Source organism: Felis catus, chromosome D4 (genome assembly GCF_018350175.1).
Source record: "Felis catus isolate Fca126 chromosome D4, F.catus_Fca126_mat1.0, whole genome shotgun sequence".
NCBI lineage: Eukaryota > Metazoa > Chordata > Mammalia > Carnivora > Felidae > Felis > Felis catus.
Window position 1 is genome coordinate 24,541,501 of NC_058380.1, and position 12,777 is coordinate 24,554,277.

The 12,777-nt window shown below is 43.5% G+C and overlaps 1 protein-coding gene across 3 annotated transcripts in view; it reads right to left on the reverse strand.

Annotated features, from left to right (window-relative positions):
- FRMD3 (FERM domain containing 3) overlaps nt 1-12,777 on the reverse strand; it is a 313,991-nt gene that overhangs the window by 102,871 nt on the left and 198,343 nt on the right. For all 3 annotated transcript variants that reach the window (XM_019815813.3, XM_006939122.5, XM_045043767.1), the window contains exon 6: nt 11,494-11,617. In XM_019815813.3, coding sequence (XP_019671372.2) covers nt 11,494-11,617 — 124 coding nt within the window. The remainder of the gene's footprint in view (nt 1-11,493; nt 11,618-12,777) is intronic.

Consider the following 12,777-nt stretch of genomic DNA (forward strand, 5'->3'; position numbering starts at 1 on the left):
ATGAACAGGGGAGGGACAGAGAGAGAGGGACACACAGAATCCAAAGCAGACCCCAGGCTCTGAGCTGTCAGCACAGAGCCTGATGCAGGGCTCGAACTCACACTGTGAGATCATGACATGAGCCAAAGATGCTTAACCGACTGAACCACCCAGGAGCACCTCAACTATTCTTTAAATTACACATATATTGGGGGCGCCTGGGTGGCGCAGTGGGCTAAGCGTCCGACTTCAGCCAGGTCACGATCTCGCGGTCCGTGAGTTCGAGCCCCGCGTCGGGCTCTGAGCTGATGGCTCAGAGCCTGGAGCCTGTTTCCGATTCTGTGTCTCCCTCTTTCTCTGCCCCTCCCCCGTCCATGCTCTGTCTCTCTCTGTCCCAAGAATAAATAAACGTTGAAAAAAAAAATTTTTTTTTTTAAAATAAAAAAAAATAAATTACACATATATTGTATATAGTCTTATGTGCTATATATTTGCAATGGTGGAAAAAAAAGGAATAATTCCTGTCCTTTTAATAAAATAATTATTGAAAAAAATATCATTCAGTCTAAAAGTACTGCTGAACAAAACAGGATTAGGAACATAACAGATATGCATGCTGGGCTACCTTTTACTAAACTCTACTGTTCCAAGCAAAATATAATCATTTCTGTTGTAAAGCAATATATGTATTTTGTCACGCACTCATAAAGGAGAAATTCTTATCATTTTATAGATGAGGATTCTGACATTCAAAAAGGAAAAGTAACTTGCTCAAGGTTCCTCAACTAGTAAATGCCGAGGTGAAGTTCACTGCTCAGTGCCTTTGCCACCATCACTACCAACATGATATGGTCATGCCATTGCAGAGCACATCAAAATGAAATGGTTTCTATCAGGTCTTATAAAAACCCTTTTTAAACTCTAAACACTGCATCTTATCAGTGATGAAGCCATCCATCTGAGGTGCCTGATATTCGGACCTGATGAGAGCAGTGAGGTCTCAGTTTTAATCTGGGTCAGAGATCCCCAAACTGAAGCCCATGGGCTAAATCCAGACCACTGCCAGGTTTTGTACAGCCCTTGAGCTAAGATTGGTTTTTCCATTTTTAAATGGTTTAAAACAATCGAACAAAGAGTACTTCCTGACCCATGAAAATTATGTAACATTCAAATTTCATTACCATAAACTCTTACTGGAACACAGCCATACCCATCTGTTTGCATACTGTCTATGGATGTGGTCATGCTCCAACAGCAAGACTGAGAACTTGCAACAGAAATCATATGTTCTGGGGGCCACTGGGTGGCTCAGCTGGTTAAGCATCCGACTTTGGCTCAGGTCATGACCTCACAGTTCATGAGTTTGAACCCCGCGTCAGGCTCTGGGCTGACAGTTCAGAGCCTGGGGCCTGCTTCGGATTCTGTGTCTTCTCTCTCTGTCCCTCCCCTGCTCACACTCTGTCTCTTCCTCCCCAAAATAAGTAACCATTAAGAAATCATATGTTCTCCACAGCCTGAAGTGTTTATTAAGCAGCCAAGTATAGAAAAAGTTTGCTGAATTCTGAAGGGTAGGAAGTGAACACAGAAATAGAAAACAACTAAAGCTGATCTCCTTGATTCCATAAAATGAAGGTAAAAATAGTGCCTACACCTTGAAGATGTGGTGTACAGAGTAAGAGGTTGACAGATAAAAAGCCAGCAGACTAATGCCTGGCACAGAGTACAGCCTCCCCTCACCCTCTGAACAGCATTAGTTCAGCACGTGACTGAAATCAGAATCATGAGGCTGAGGGAAATGTCAGGAAGCATGTCAAGATATTCACACCAAAGCAAAGACCCCTCTTTAAAATAAAAGTCCTCAAGTGGGTATCATTTGCCTTGGGTTTGATTGCAGATCTCCAACAGCTAAGCACTGAAAAGACCTTATCTAAAAAAAGTCAGACACAGAGAAAGGCTAACTGCAAATGTTCAGAGTATAAAGATGTACAAAACCATGGAGGAAAGATGGAGACCCCGATGACACTGGAAACTGAGTCTCCCTGACTCACGGAGGAAGAAGCCAGTGAGTGATCAGGTTTTCAGGAAGACACTAAGACCAGTTAAACACATTTTTTGTGCCTCCTCAGATCTCCCTCTGGACATTTGTTTCTGTCAAAAACTCTTTTTGGTAATGGAAAATAATGATTTTCTATCCTTTGAATCTTACATCAGAAACTGTTCTGCTAAGATTAATAGTGTCTGTAACGAGACATTTAGATGAAACACCAGTGATTAGGTGAATTCTGTAAGAGCTAACAATTCTCTAAAAATATGCTTTCCTAATAAATTAGGTGAGGTCGAGTAATCATGTATTTAGCCATCTATCTCCCTTCTACCTACCTGGTATTCTTTTTTTTTTTCCAAAAGGAACACTCTTATTATCTGTATATGATAATTAAACGGGGTGTGGGTCTTGCCAGCAAGGATCTGGATTGCTTGGAGCATGGTTGGCAGGAAGGGGCGGATTTGGTTCCACCTGATCCATTCAGGTCTTTGAGATGCAGAATTAAACTCAGCAAAGTAGAATTCTCAAGCTAAGTTAGGTTAGGTTTTGCTGTAACTTGGTTGAAAACTTTAGATTTTACTCACACTGGCTTCAAATGCTTGACAGTGCTCTCAGAACTTACCCTTCAGCAGGGCTTGGGATCTTAGCACCCATTAGACTCCACAGAGAGTTCTCTATGCTTTATAGGATTGCTGTCAACGTTTTGAGCTTCAAGGAATCTCCTTTGCTTTCTAGAACCATCACTGGCCCTCTGCCCCTCAGAAGGACCTCCCTGTGGTCCTTTCTCTGCTGTTGGCAGGAGCTACCCTGTGCTGGATGAAGGTCTGGAGTGTCTTGCAAGAGTTCCACTCACCTACCTCTCCGATCCTGTCCAACTTCTTCCCTCTTCGCTTGGTGAAGGTCTAGGGCCAAATGGTGGTGGGAAAGTGCAACTCACTCTGTAGCTGGAGTCTTTGTGGTCTCAATCCATTAAGCCAGCCCACTCATGGCCATCAAAGACTCGTTAAGGATTTGGCTAGCTCCCCTTGACCCCACCTAAGGCATATTCCTCCCTCTCCTCCTCCTCCTCCTCCCATATCATCAGAAGTGAAAGCAAGTGCAGGTCTCTACTGTCCTAGGAAAGACATTCTGGATTTTAGTATTTAGGTTTCTTTTCTCTCAGATTGGTTTCAAAAACAGTATTCTGTAGTCTATGTAGCTTGTGGTGTTAACTTGGTGTTAGGGGAAATCAATGTCTCATGCTTTTCTATGTCCTAACTAGGAATGAGAGTCCCCATTTTGTCATTTCTATCTGTTTACTTAGAGAGGAACATGATCTCTTGCAAACTCCTTGGGGACCACTGGGAACCATTCTTATGAGAGCATTAGACAGAACACTACTCATTTGGGTAACTGCCATGCTATGAGGGAGACGGTGGCAATGCCCGGGGGCCTGGCAAGGACAAAGCTTCCAGGAGAGCAGCCTCTTAGGAAGATGTGCAGGAAAACTCAGGTTTTAGGTCAAGGTCTATTGCTTCTTATCTGTAGGTCCTTGGATAAATTAATTTTTCAGGCATCCGTTTCCTTATTGGTACAAGAAGATAGTCGCAAACTCAACCAACAGAGGGAGAAGGTGAATGAGCCAAGCAGGGATGGTGGCGATTTGGAGAGCAAATGAGTCTCCTACAGAGAACTGATGCTGAGCTCTGGCCAAGCACTGCTGCGTAGGAGAAGGTCTGGCCTTACCAAATCTCCCAGGCACAAGTAAAGCTGGGGCTTTATGGCAACTGATGCCATTTTGAAAAATGTATTTGGCCCAAACACCATACATCTGAGTCACAGCATAATTCAACAACTGTCATTTTATAACCCCTGCTTTGGACTCCAAGAGTCCCACAAATGCAATAACTGAGTGTCAAGTTTTTGGCTTTTGGTTAGTGACCTCTTGATATTCAAAGGCTCTAGGTGGTAGTTGTAGCTGTGTATGACCAATAAAAATAAGGAAACAAGTTAATTGTTACTTTGTGAATATTGTTTTTTAGATAAAATCTTTCAAAACATGAAGGCATGGGAGAGTATAGATGATGAAGGGGATCCCAGCTTGGTGGTGAAGCAGTTGAGGATCAGTGGGCTAGGTCATCCAACATGACCACAGTTTCTGACACAGAGTTGCCTTTTAATAAGTATTTGTTGCATCAATAGATGAACAAATAGATGTATGGATGAATCATGAATGGGTACATGGGTGGACGGACAGATAGATGGATGCATGTCTGAGTCATGAATGGGTACGTGGATGGATGGATAGATAGATGCATGAATGAATCATGGATGAGTATGTGGATGGACAGAGGGATCACTGGATGGATACACTGTTATAAGCTCATCTAAAGTTCAATAAGTCTTTGACTCTGTCTAATTTTTTTTACATTTATTTATTTTTGAGAGACAGAGAGAGACAGAGCACAAGTGGGGGAGAGGCAGAGAGAGAGGGAGACACAAAATCTGAAGCAGGCTCCAAACTCTGAGCTGTCAGCACAGAGCCCAACGTGGGGCTTGAACTCACAAAGCGTGAGATCATGACCTGAGGCGAAGTTGGACGCTTAACCAACGGAATCACCCAGGCGGCCCTGACTATGCATAATTTACATGTCACATGTTGGGGGGGATCAAAGAATGTATTAAGTCATGGCTGATTCAAGCTGTCAATACTATCCTTCTCCCCTTCTTCAAAGCCATGTTGCACTTTGATGACTTTGCTCTTTCTCCTTTCAAGTCACTGTAGCTAGATTTTACCTATATAAAAATGCTGGTGGCTTGGGTGCATACATGACACACACATGGTTTGCCCATGGCCCAACCCTCCCTAGAAATGTCCCTGACTCTAAGCCACATACTACAAGGATTCAGTTTTTACAGGAGGAGCATTTTTTTTTTTTTTTTTGGGGGACAGAGAGAGACAGAGCATGAATGGGGGAGGGGCAGAGAGAGAGGGAGACACAGAATCGGAAGCGGGATCCAGGCTCCGAGCCATCAGCCCAGAGCCCGATGCGGGGCTCAAACTCACGGACCGCGAGATCGTGACCTGGCTGAAGTCGGACGCTTAACCGACTGCGCCACCCAGGCGCCCCACAGGAGGAACATTTGATGCCAAGTAATTCCCTCTTCCAATTCCTATGCCAAATAACAACAGAGAATGGAAATGGATTTGATGATCTTTCAGAGAGAGAGAAAGAGATTCTAGGGCTTTAAAATGAGAGACTTGAGAAAAGAAAGGGCACAGGAAGGAGGTAGTAGAGATGATTAAAAGCACATCTTAAGAAAGATTAGAAGTTGTACAGTAATCTAATCTTTCCCAGTTTCCTTTTATACAATAAACGCTCTTCCCCAAGCTGCACAAAAAACATTTCCTGAGGGGGCTCTTGTAATCTCTTCATCAGAAGCACAGGTAGAGGGTATTTATCATTGCAGATCACTTATTTCTAGAAGACTAGACATTTTTGACACTATAAATCCTTGCCAGGAAGCACATGATTTACAGAGAATGTGAATTTTGAAAAATAAAAAGATAATGACTCTCTATGAAATATACTCAGTGTCATTATTGCTTCCAGGACAAGCCTCACTGCATCAGATCATTATGGTGGTAGCTAATTGGATGATTTTTCTGCTTTTTAAGGACAGGGAATATACTTCATCAAAACCACTTCACCACCAAGTGAGACTTTTGAATATTTGAAAGCTGATGACCTGTGCCTGAAGCTAATCCAAATGTCTTTGCCTCTAATGAGAAATCTGATAAACTGGTATTGAGAGAACCAGCCGAGTAGAAAGTGTAGGAAAACCTCCAGAGAAGCCTCTCAGGGTTCCCGATAGTAAAATCAATCATATTCTTGATCATCAACCCTCAGGACTAATGGAATGGGTATTCCATTCCCTTCTAACCCACATGGCCATGATTAAAGCTGTGGAAAACAGTAACCAAGACAGGCAAAAAAATAACAGAATTGTCACACCCCTAGGGATTGTGGCAACAGCTCCTTCCGGCCACCAGAGGGCTCTGGAAGGAAGAATAACCTATTGCTAAGCAGCCCCAATGCTAGGACCTCATTTCTGCGTACCACACTCAAATGAAATCTGTAAATCATAAGAGATTCTTTCTTACACGTAGTTTTAAAAAATACTGATCTTTTGTCTTAAAATTATCTACAGAGGCAGGACAGTGAAGCAGAAATTGATTTCAGACCTGCTCTACCATGTGTTCAGAGCAGGAGTCCGCAAACTAGCACCCATGGGTCAAATCTGGCCCACCATCTGTTTCGTCAATCAAGTTTTATCGAATCATCGCCCACTAATTTATGTGTTGTTTAGGTCTTCTTTTTGCTCTACAAAATCATAGCTAAGTGGCTATAATAGAGATCCCACGTGACCCAGAAAGCCAAAAAATTTATCTATCCCTGATCAAGAAGAATCATTCAGCCTCAGTGAGTTTTAGCCCTAATCTGTATTCAATAATGTGAATCACATATCCCTACATCCTCTAGTTTACAAGTTAGTAGGTGGCCCAATGATGTCCGTATAAAATCTCTCTGAATAAAACACTCTTCACTGCACACCTATTAGAATGACCAAAATCAAGAATGCTGAAAACACCAAATGCTGGTGAGGAGGGTAAGTGGAGCAACAGAAACTCTCATTCATTGCTGGTAGGAATGCAGCCACTTTGGAAGATTGGTGATTTCTTTCAAAACTAAACATACTCTCACCATACAATCCTGCAATTGCATTCCTTTGTATTTACCAGAGGGGTTGGAAATTTATGTCCACACAAAAAGCCTGCACATGACTGTTTATGGCAGCCTTATTCATAATTGCCAAAGCTTGGAAGCATCCACGATGTCCTTCAGTAGGCAAGAGGATAAATTGTGGAACACACAGACAATAGAATATCATTCAGCAAGAAATGAGCTACGGGTGAAAACACATGGAGGGACTTTAAATGCATATTGCTAAGTGAAAGAAGATAATCTGAAAAGGCCACACACTGTATGATTCCAACGACATGATATTCTGGCAAAGGCAAAAACTATGGAGACAGTAAAAAGATCACTGTCTGCCGGTGGCTGTGGCAGAGGGAGAGGTGAACAGGCAGAGCGCAGAGAATTTCCAGGGCAGTGGAACCATTCTGCATGATACTATAACGGTGGATACACGTCATTATACTATTGTCCATGAAATGTACAACACCAAGAGTGAACCCCAAGGCAAACTACAGATTGTAGGTGATGTGTCATGGTAGGTTTATCAATTGCAACAAAGACAACACTGGTGGGGATATTGATAACGGGAGAGGCTATGCAGGGAGAATAGGGGATACTCTGTACCTTCCACTCAATTTTGCTGTGAATCTAAAAAAATAAAGTTTTTTTAATTAAGTAAAAGTTTAAAAAATCCAGGGGCGTCTGGGTGGCTCAGTTGGTTAAGCATCCGACTTCAGCTCAGGTCATGATCTCACAGTCTGTGAGTTCGAGCCCCGCGTCAGGCTCTGGGCTAACAGCTCGGAGCCTGGAGCCCGCTTCAGATTCTGTGTCTCCCTCTCTCTCTGCCCCTCCCCTGCTCATGCTCTGTCTCTCTCTGTCTCAAAATTAAATAAAAACATTAAAAAAAATCCTATTAGGTAATGAGATTACAAAAGCCACTAAGAGTTGTTTGCCAGTTATTTCCAGTTTGCACCTTTCTTGCCATTAGGTAGGACCATGTGACTAGTTATGGCCACAAGCTGAAGGAAGACCTTCCAGAACTCTCTTTTCCCTTTGGCTCAACAACTGGCAAATTCAAACCTGTGAGTACCTTGAGTGACAATGGTGAGCAGAGACCCCCTAGCTGACATCTGATGGACACTTAGCAGAACAATGAGCCTTGCTCATTCTAAACACAGAGCTTTTGGAGTTGTTCCCTGATCAAAATCTAGTTTATTGTGACCAATATAGAGATGATCAATAACCATGTTGGTAGATTTGCAAAACTGTGACTTCTCCCTACCTACCCTCCTGTTCAGATGGCACATTTAAGGAAGCAAAGTTGACCCAGCCATAAATTTCAATCTTCATTCACAAATCTCTTAACATCTAAAAGGAATCTAAGTTGATAACAATTCTTACTACACCCTTGGTCTTCTATTTTCAAGCACCTCAAAATTCCAAGGAGACTCTCTCACTTTCTTCTCCCTAAAAAACTCTTATTCATGGTGGTCTATCATGCCATCTTGGTTCCAACTTAAGGCAGTGTGTAGACTCCCAGAGACAGTGGTTTTCTTTCTCCTCCCTGGTTATTTTTCTCCTAAGAATCATAGTTGTGTCCCTTCCCCAGAGCGCACATAAGGAGAAGATTCCAATCATGTAAAAAGGCAGAAGATTGTGAACCCCCACAGGTGAGTACATTTATCTCACTGTAAATCATCATCACTATTTCTGCTGAACTTTGTGTCCCCCCTGCCATGTCTTTTGTTTTCTTTCTCCACTGGTTCAGAAGCCATGTAGGAAGCAGGAGGCTAGTTTGGGGGTCCCTCAGACCCCCAAAAATGCCAGCTGAATCCTCTCAGGAAGTTTCTGTAATAATAGTTCAGTGATCACACAGTATCCCTTTGCTGAGTTGGGAGGGTCACGGGTGCTGTGATAACCTTGGAGAGTAAGATGTTAACACTCTGGTACAGCCTTGTATGGTTGTCTTCCCTCTACAACTCCTTCCTGACACTGTTGGGTTTGCAAAGTGATCCAACCAAACGTCCAATTTCCCACACCAGAAAATCAACACTTTCAAAACCTGTGCTCACTGACTCCCCAAAATAACCTGTCTCTATGGCAGCCTTCCAACCAATTCTAGAAAGTCTCTCTCCCTCTGCACTGTCAGCTCACTCTTCTCTTATCTTCCCATCCAAACCTATAATCTCTCTCTGCTGTACTGATGCAGAAGGAAATGCACAACTACTTGAGGATGAGCAAAAATTCATAGGAATTCAAAATCACCCTGTAAACCTCTCCATGCAATGTCACATTACTTCTGGCTATTTCATCCTTCAACATACAACTTTCACTTCTTCACAAGGGCCCTCTGGATGTTACAAATGTGTAGTGCTTCCGAGTAGCAGCTTTGATCAAGCCATGGCATTTGCTTCCAAGATGTATAGATCATGGCTAATTGATGACCCCCTCTTTTCTCCTGGTGCATGAGGACTACTTTCAGGGTTATCAACAAAGTCAGGCGCTGGTACAAAGTCCAATCTACAGCTTTCTGATTATAAAAACCAACCTGGCATCTTCTCTGATTCACTCATTTACTCACGAAATCCAGGAGGTCACCAAGTCTTGAGGTATGGTTGCTCAAAACTCTATCCTTTCAATTTTCTCTACTCCTATTCTTTTTCAGGTCCGTAGCGTCTCTTGTCTGGCGAGCAGAAATAACTGGTCCTCCTGCTCACGGTCGCCATCCTCTGGCACCACTGCCATGGTGATCACTGTGGAACACCAACAGCTTATCTGATTGGCTTATGACTGCTCGGCACAGTGGATAAGAGCATGGGTGTTGGTGTCAAGTAAGAGCAAGGTTCAAGTCCTGACTTCACTGCTAACAGGGCAAGTCCTTTATCTACTCAGTGTTGTGCTATTTTCACCTCAGACTGGGAACAATAGCACCTCCCCTGTAGAGCTTAGGAGGGCTGGAAGGACACACCTAAGACTCTTCACACAGTGTTTGGGCATCTAGTGATGCTCAATAAATGTTTACTAATATCTTATGTTCTGGGCACTTGAGCTCCCATAAATTCCGGTCACAGCAGACCTTCTGATTCCCATCTCCCACCAATCCACACAGTGGATGTGACTCCTTCGCCCAGAGGTTCTCGCCCTGTGCTGCCCAGACACTGCTGGTCCACAAACTCCTCAGCTAGAACATCGGAACTTTATTTTTACTCTAGCATTCATGTCCCCACAACGTAAAAAGAGTAGTCAGTGTCTTATATTTTCAATAAAGCTTTTCATTAGGAGACAATACTCCTAATTACACAGAGATGGCATGTTGCTTTCCGAAGTCGGTACACTTCTGGGGTGCCTGGGTGGCTCACTCAGTTGAGCGTCCGACTTCAGCTCAGGTCATGATCTCACAGCTCCATGAGCTCGAGCCCCGCGTTGGGCTCTGTGCTGACAGCTCAGAGCCTGGAGCCTGCTTCAGATTCTGTGTCTCCCTCTCTCTCTGCCCCTAACCCACTCACATTCTGTCTCTGTCTCTCTCAAAAATTAAAAAAAAAAAAAATTGAAGTCAGTACAATTTTTTGATGTCTAATCATCTTTATCTGTTAAGAACAAAGGTCATCTTTCAAAGCTGAAATACGCTGCCACCTTTAATGCCCACACATATACTCTCCTGAGACTCTCCAGAAGGGGGAGTGCTTGCGTAAAGTAGAATTTGAGCACTCCCGCCACAAGGGGACGGTTACTTGTTCCGGAATTCATAATCCGGTGACACTGTTTCTTTTTTATATATAATTACCGGAGGTCCAGAAGATGGAAGCGTCTCCGTTCTTGCAGGTCTTTGTCCATACTTGTCATAGCAAAGCCCATGATTATTATCAGAGTGAATTTTTCTGTGACTTGCACAGATCGAAATCCTAGTTACAGACTAGAGCACCTGAGTTAATTGATTCCAAGTTGGCAAGGATTCCTCCCCATGCTCATGTCATACCTGGTAGCCTACGCAGAGCAGAAGCATCCCAAGGATTAAGAGCACAGACTCTGGAGCCAGGCTACCTGGATTCAGATCTGGACTCTGCCACTTGCTAGCTGGGGTAAGATGCTTAATCTCTCTGTGCCTCAGTTCCCCCATGTGTAAAATGGAAACTGTCATGGTACTTATCTGCTAAGTCACTGTCAAGGCTAAGTGAGTCACTATGTACAAGTACTCAGAATGTTGCCTGGTACACAGTGAGTCCTGTGTGCGATTCCACTACTCCCGTCGTCACTGCTCTGTAGTTCGCAATCGCAATCAACCTGGAGCACCACAGACAAGGAACAGAGAAGACACCGAATCTGTCATCTTGAAAGGAAATCTCATCGACGGATTTTACCCTATCTGGAAGTCAAAGCTTTCAGCAACGGACACAGGAGAGGACAAGGCAATGCAAATTCAAAACAGAAAAAAGATCACTCACGTATGTACCCTAGATTTCACTTACAGAAACGCAGCGTGGTTAAAACCCATTGGAAAACAGAGAGCTCTAATAACTGCTGATGGCTCATAAACAGCTACCCAGGGGACCCCACGCTATTGAGATGGTTATTGATGGAGATCTTGACAGTGCCCAGAAAGATCCCTCTGCCGCCAGAAACGGTCCAGCCATACATCACCAATATTCTTATTTCACAGTACAATTTCCACATTCCCTGCAATGAGAATACTTTCTCACCTCTATCATTCTTCCAAATGTTTACCCCTATTACCTGAGTTCGTTTTTATGGATTTCCACTATTTTTCTTTCCAGCTTCTGTGACTGCTTGGGGAAAATCTCAAACTCACTGATGTAATTTTCGGGATGCTCGTCAGGATCGTAATCACCGAGCTCAGCTGTAATCAGTAAAAAATAGAGAGAAAGATTTAAAACAACAAGGGTAGCGTACTTGTGAGATAGCTCCTGCCACCCAAACGAAGAGCTGGGAAGAGCTCACCCAACAAAACGTATTTGTATCCATGGGAGGACCACAGCCTGCGTGTCTAGAAGCCCATGTTCTAGCTCAGATCTAGCTGTAGGAGCTTGGACACTTGCCAACCTCTCCAGGTCTCATTTTCTTCATCTATATAATAAAGGAATTTAAATAGTTTTTTTTTTTTCCCAATGGGGAGCTACTGGCATTTTGGGAGCTAAACAATTCTTTATCATTTCAGATCTTCCAAGGCAGATAGGACATTTGTCACCCCTACCCTTCAGGTACCAAGTGTTAGTGGTATACCTAGTCACTGCGATCACCACAGATGCCCCCAGGATTTCCAAATGTCACCCAGGATAGTAGTTGGAAACCACTGGATGTCCCTCAAGGTTCCTTTCATAGCTAATTCTCTGAGTCTAGGAATTCTCTGGCTGGAGCTGCCCTGCTCTGAGATTTGTGCAAGTGTGGGGCATCCAATAATAATAATAATAATAATAATAATAATAATAAAATCACAACATGAAGGCACCTAAGAAGACTGCACTTAAAAATAAATGGAATGCTCTTCAGATTAAAGAGTATAAATCTAAGCATGGGCAAGAGTACCAGATGAAGGTTGTTGTTGGATTCTAATATAGAGCACCCCCAGAAGGTCTTTAAGGGAAAAAAGAAATACTGGCACATCTCTGAGCTCCTAGAGGCTCTAGGAAAGGATGGACCTGGGGCGCCTGGGTGGCTCAGTCAGTTAGGCGGCCGACTTAGGCTCAGGTCATGATCTCGCGGTCTGTGAGTTTGAGCCCCGCGTCGGGCTCTGTGCTGACAGCTCAGCACAGAGAGTTTCAGATTCTGTGTCTCCCTCTCTCTGACCCTCCCCGTTCATGCTCTGTCTCTGCCTGTCTCAAAAATAAATAAAAACGTTAAAAAAATTTTTAAAAAAAGGATGGACCTAGGATGTGCATCAATCATAGCCTGGAGCAGCAAAGGTGATGCTCTGGCAGAGGGGATGCTTTTTATGGATTGCACAAGCTTGCTAAGAAGAATGAGCCAAAAGGGGCAAGTGTCTCAGGCAGAAATGGCCCA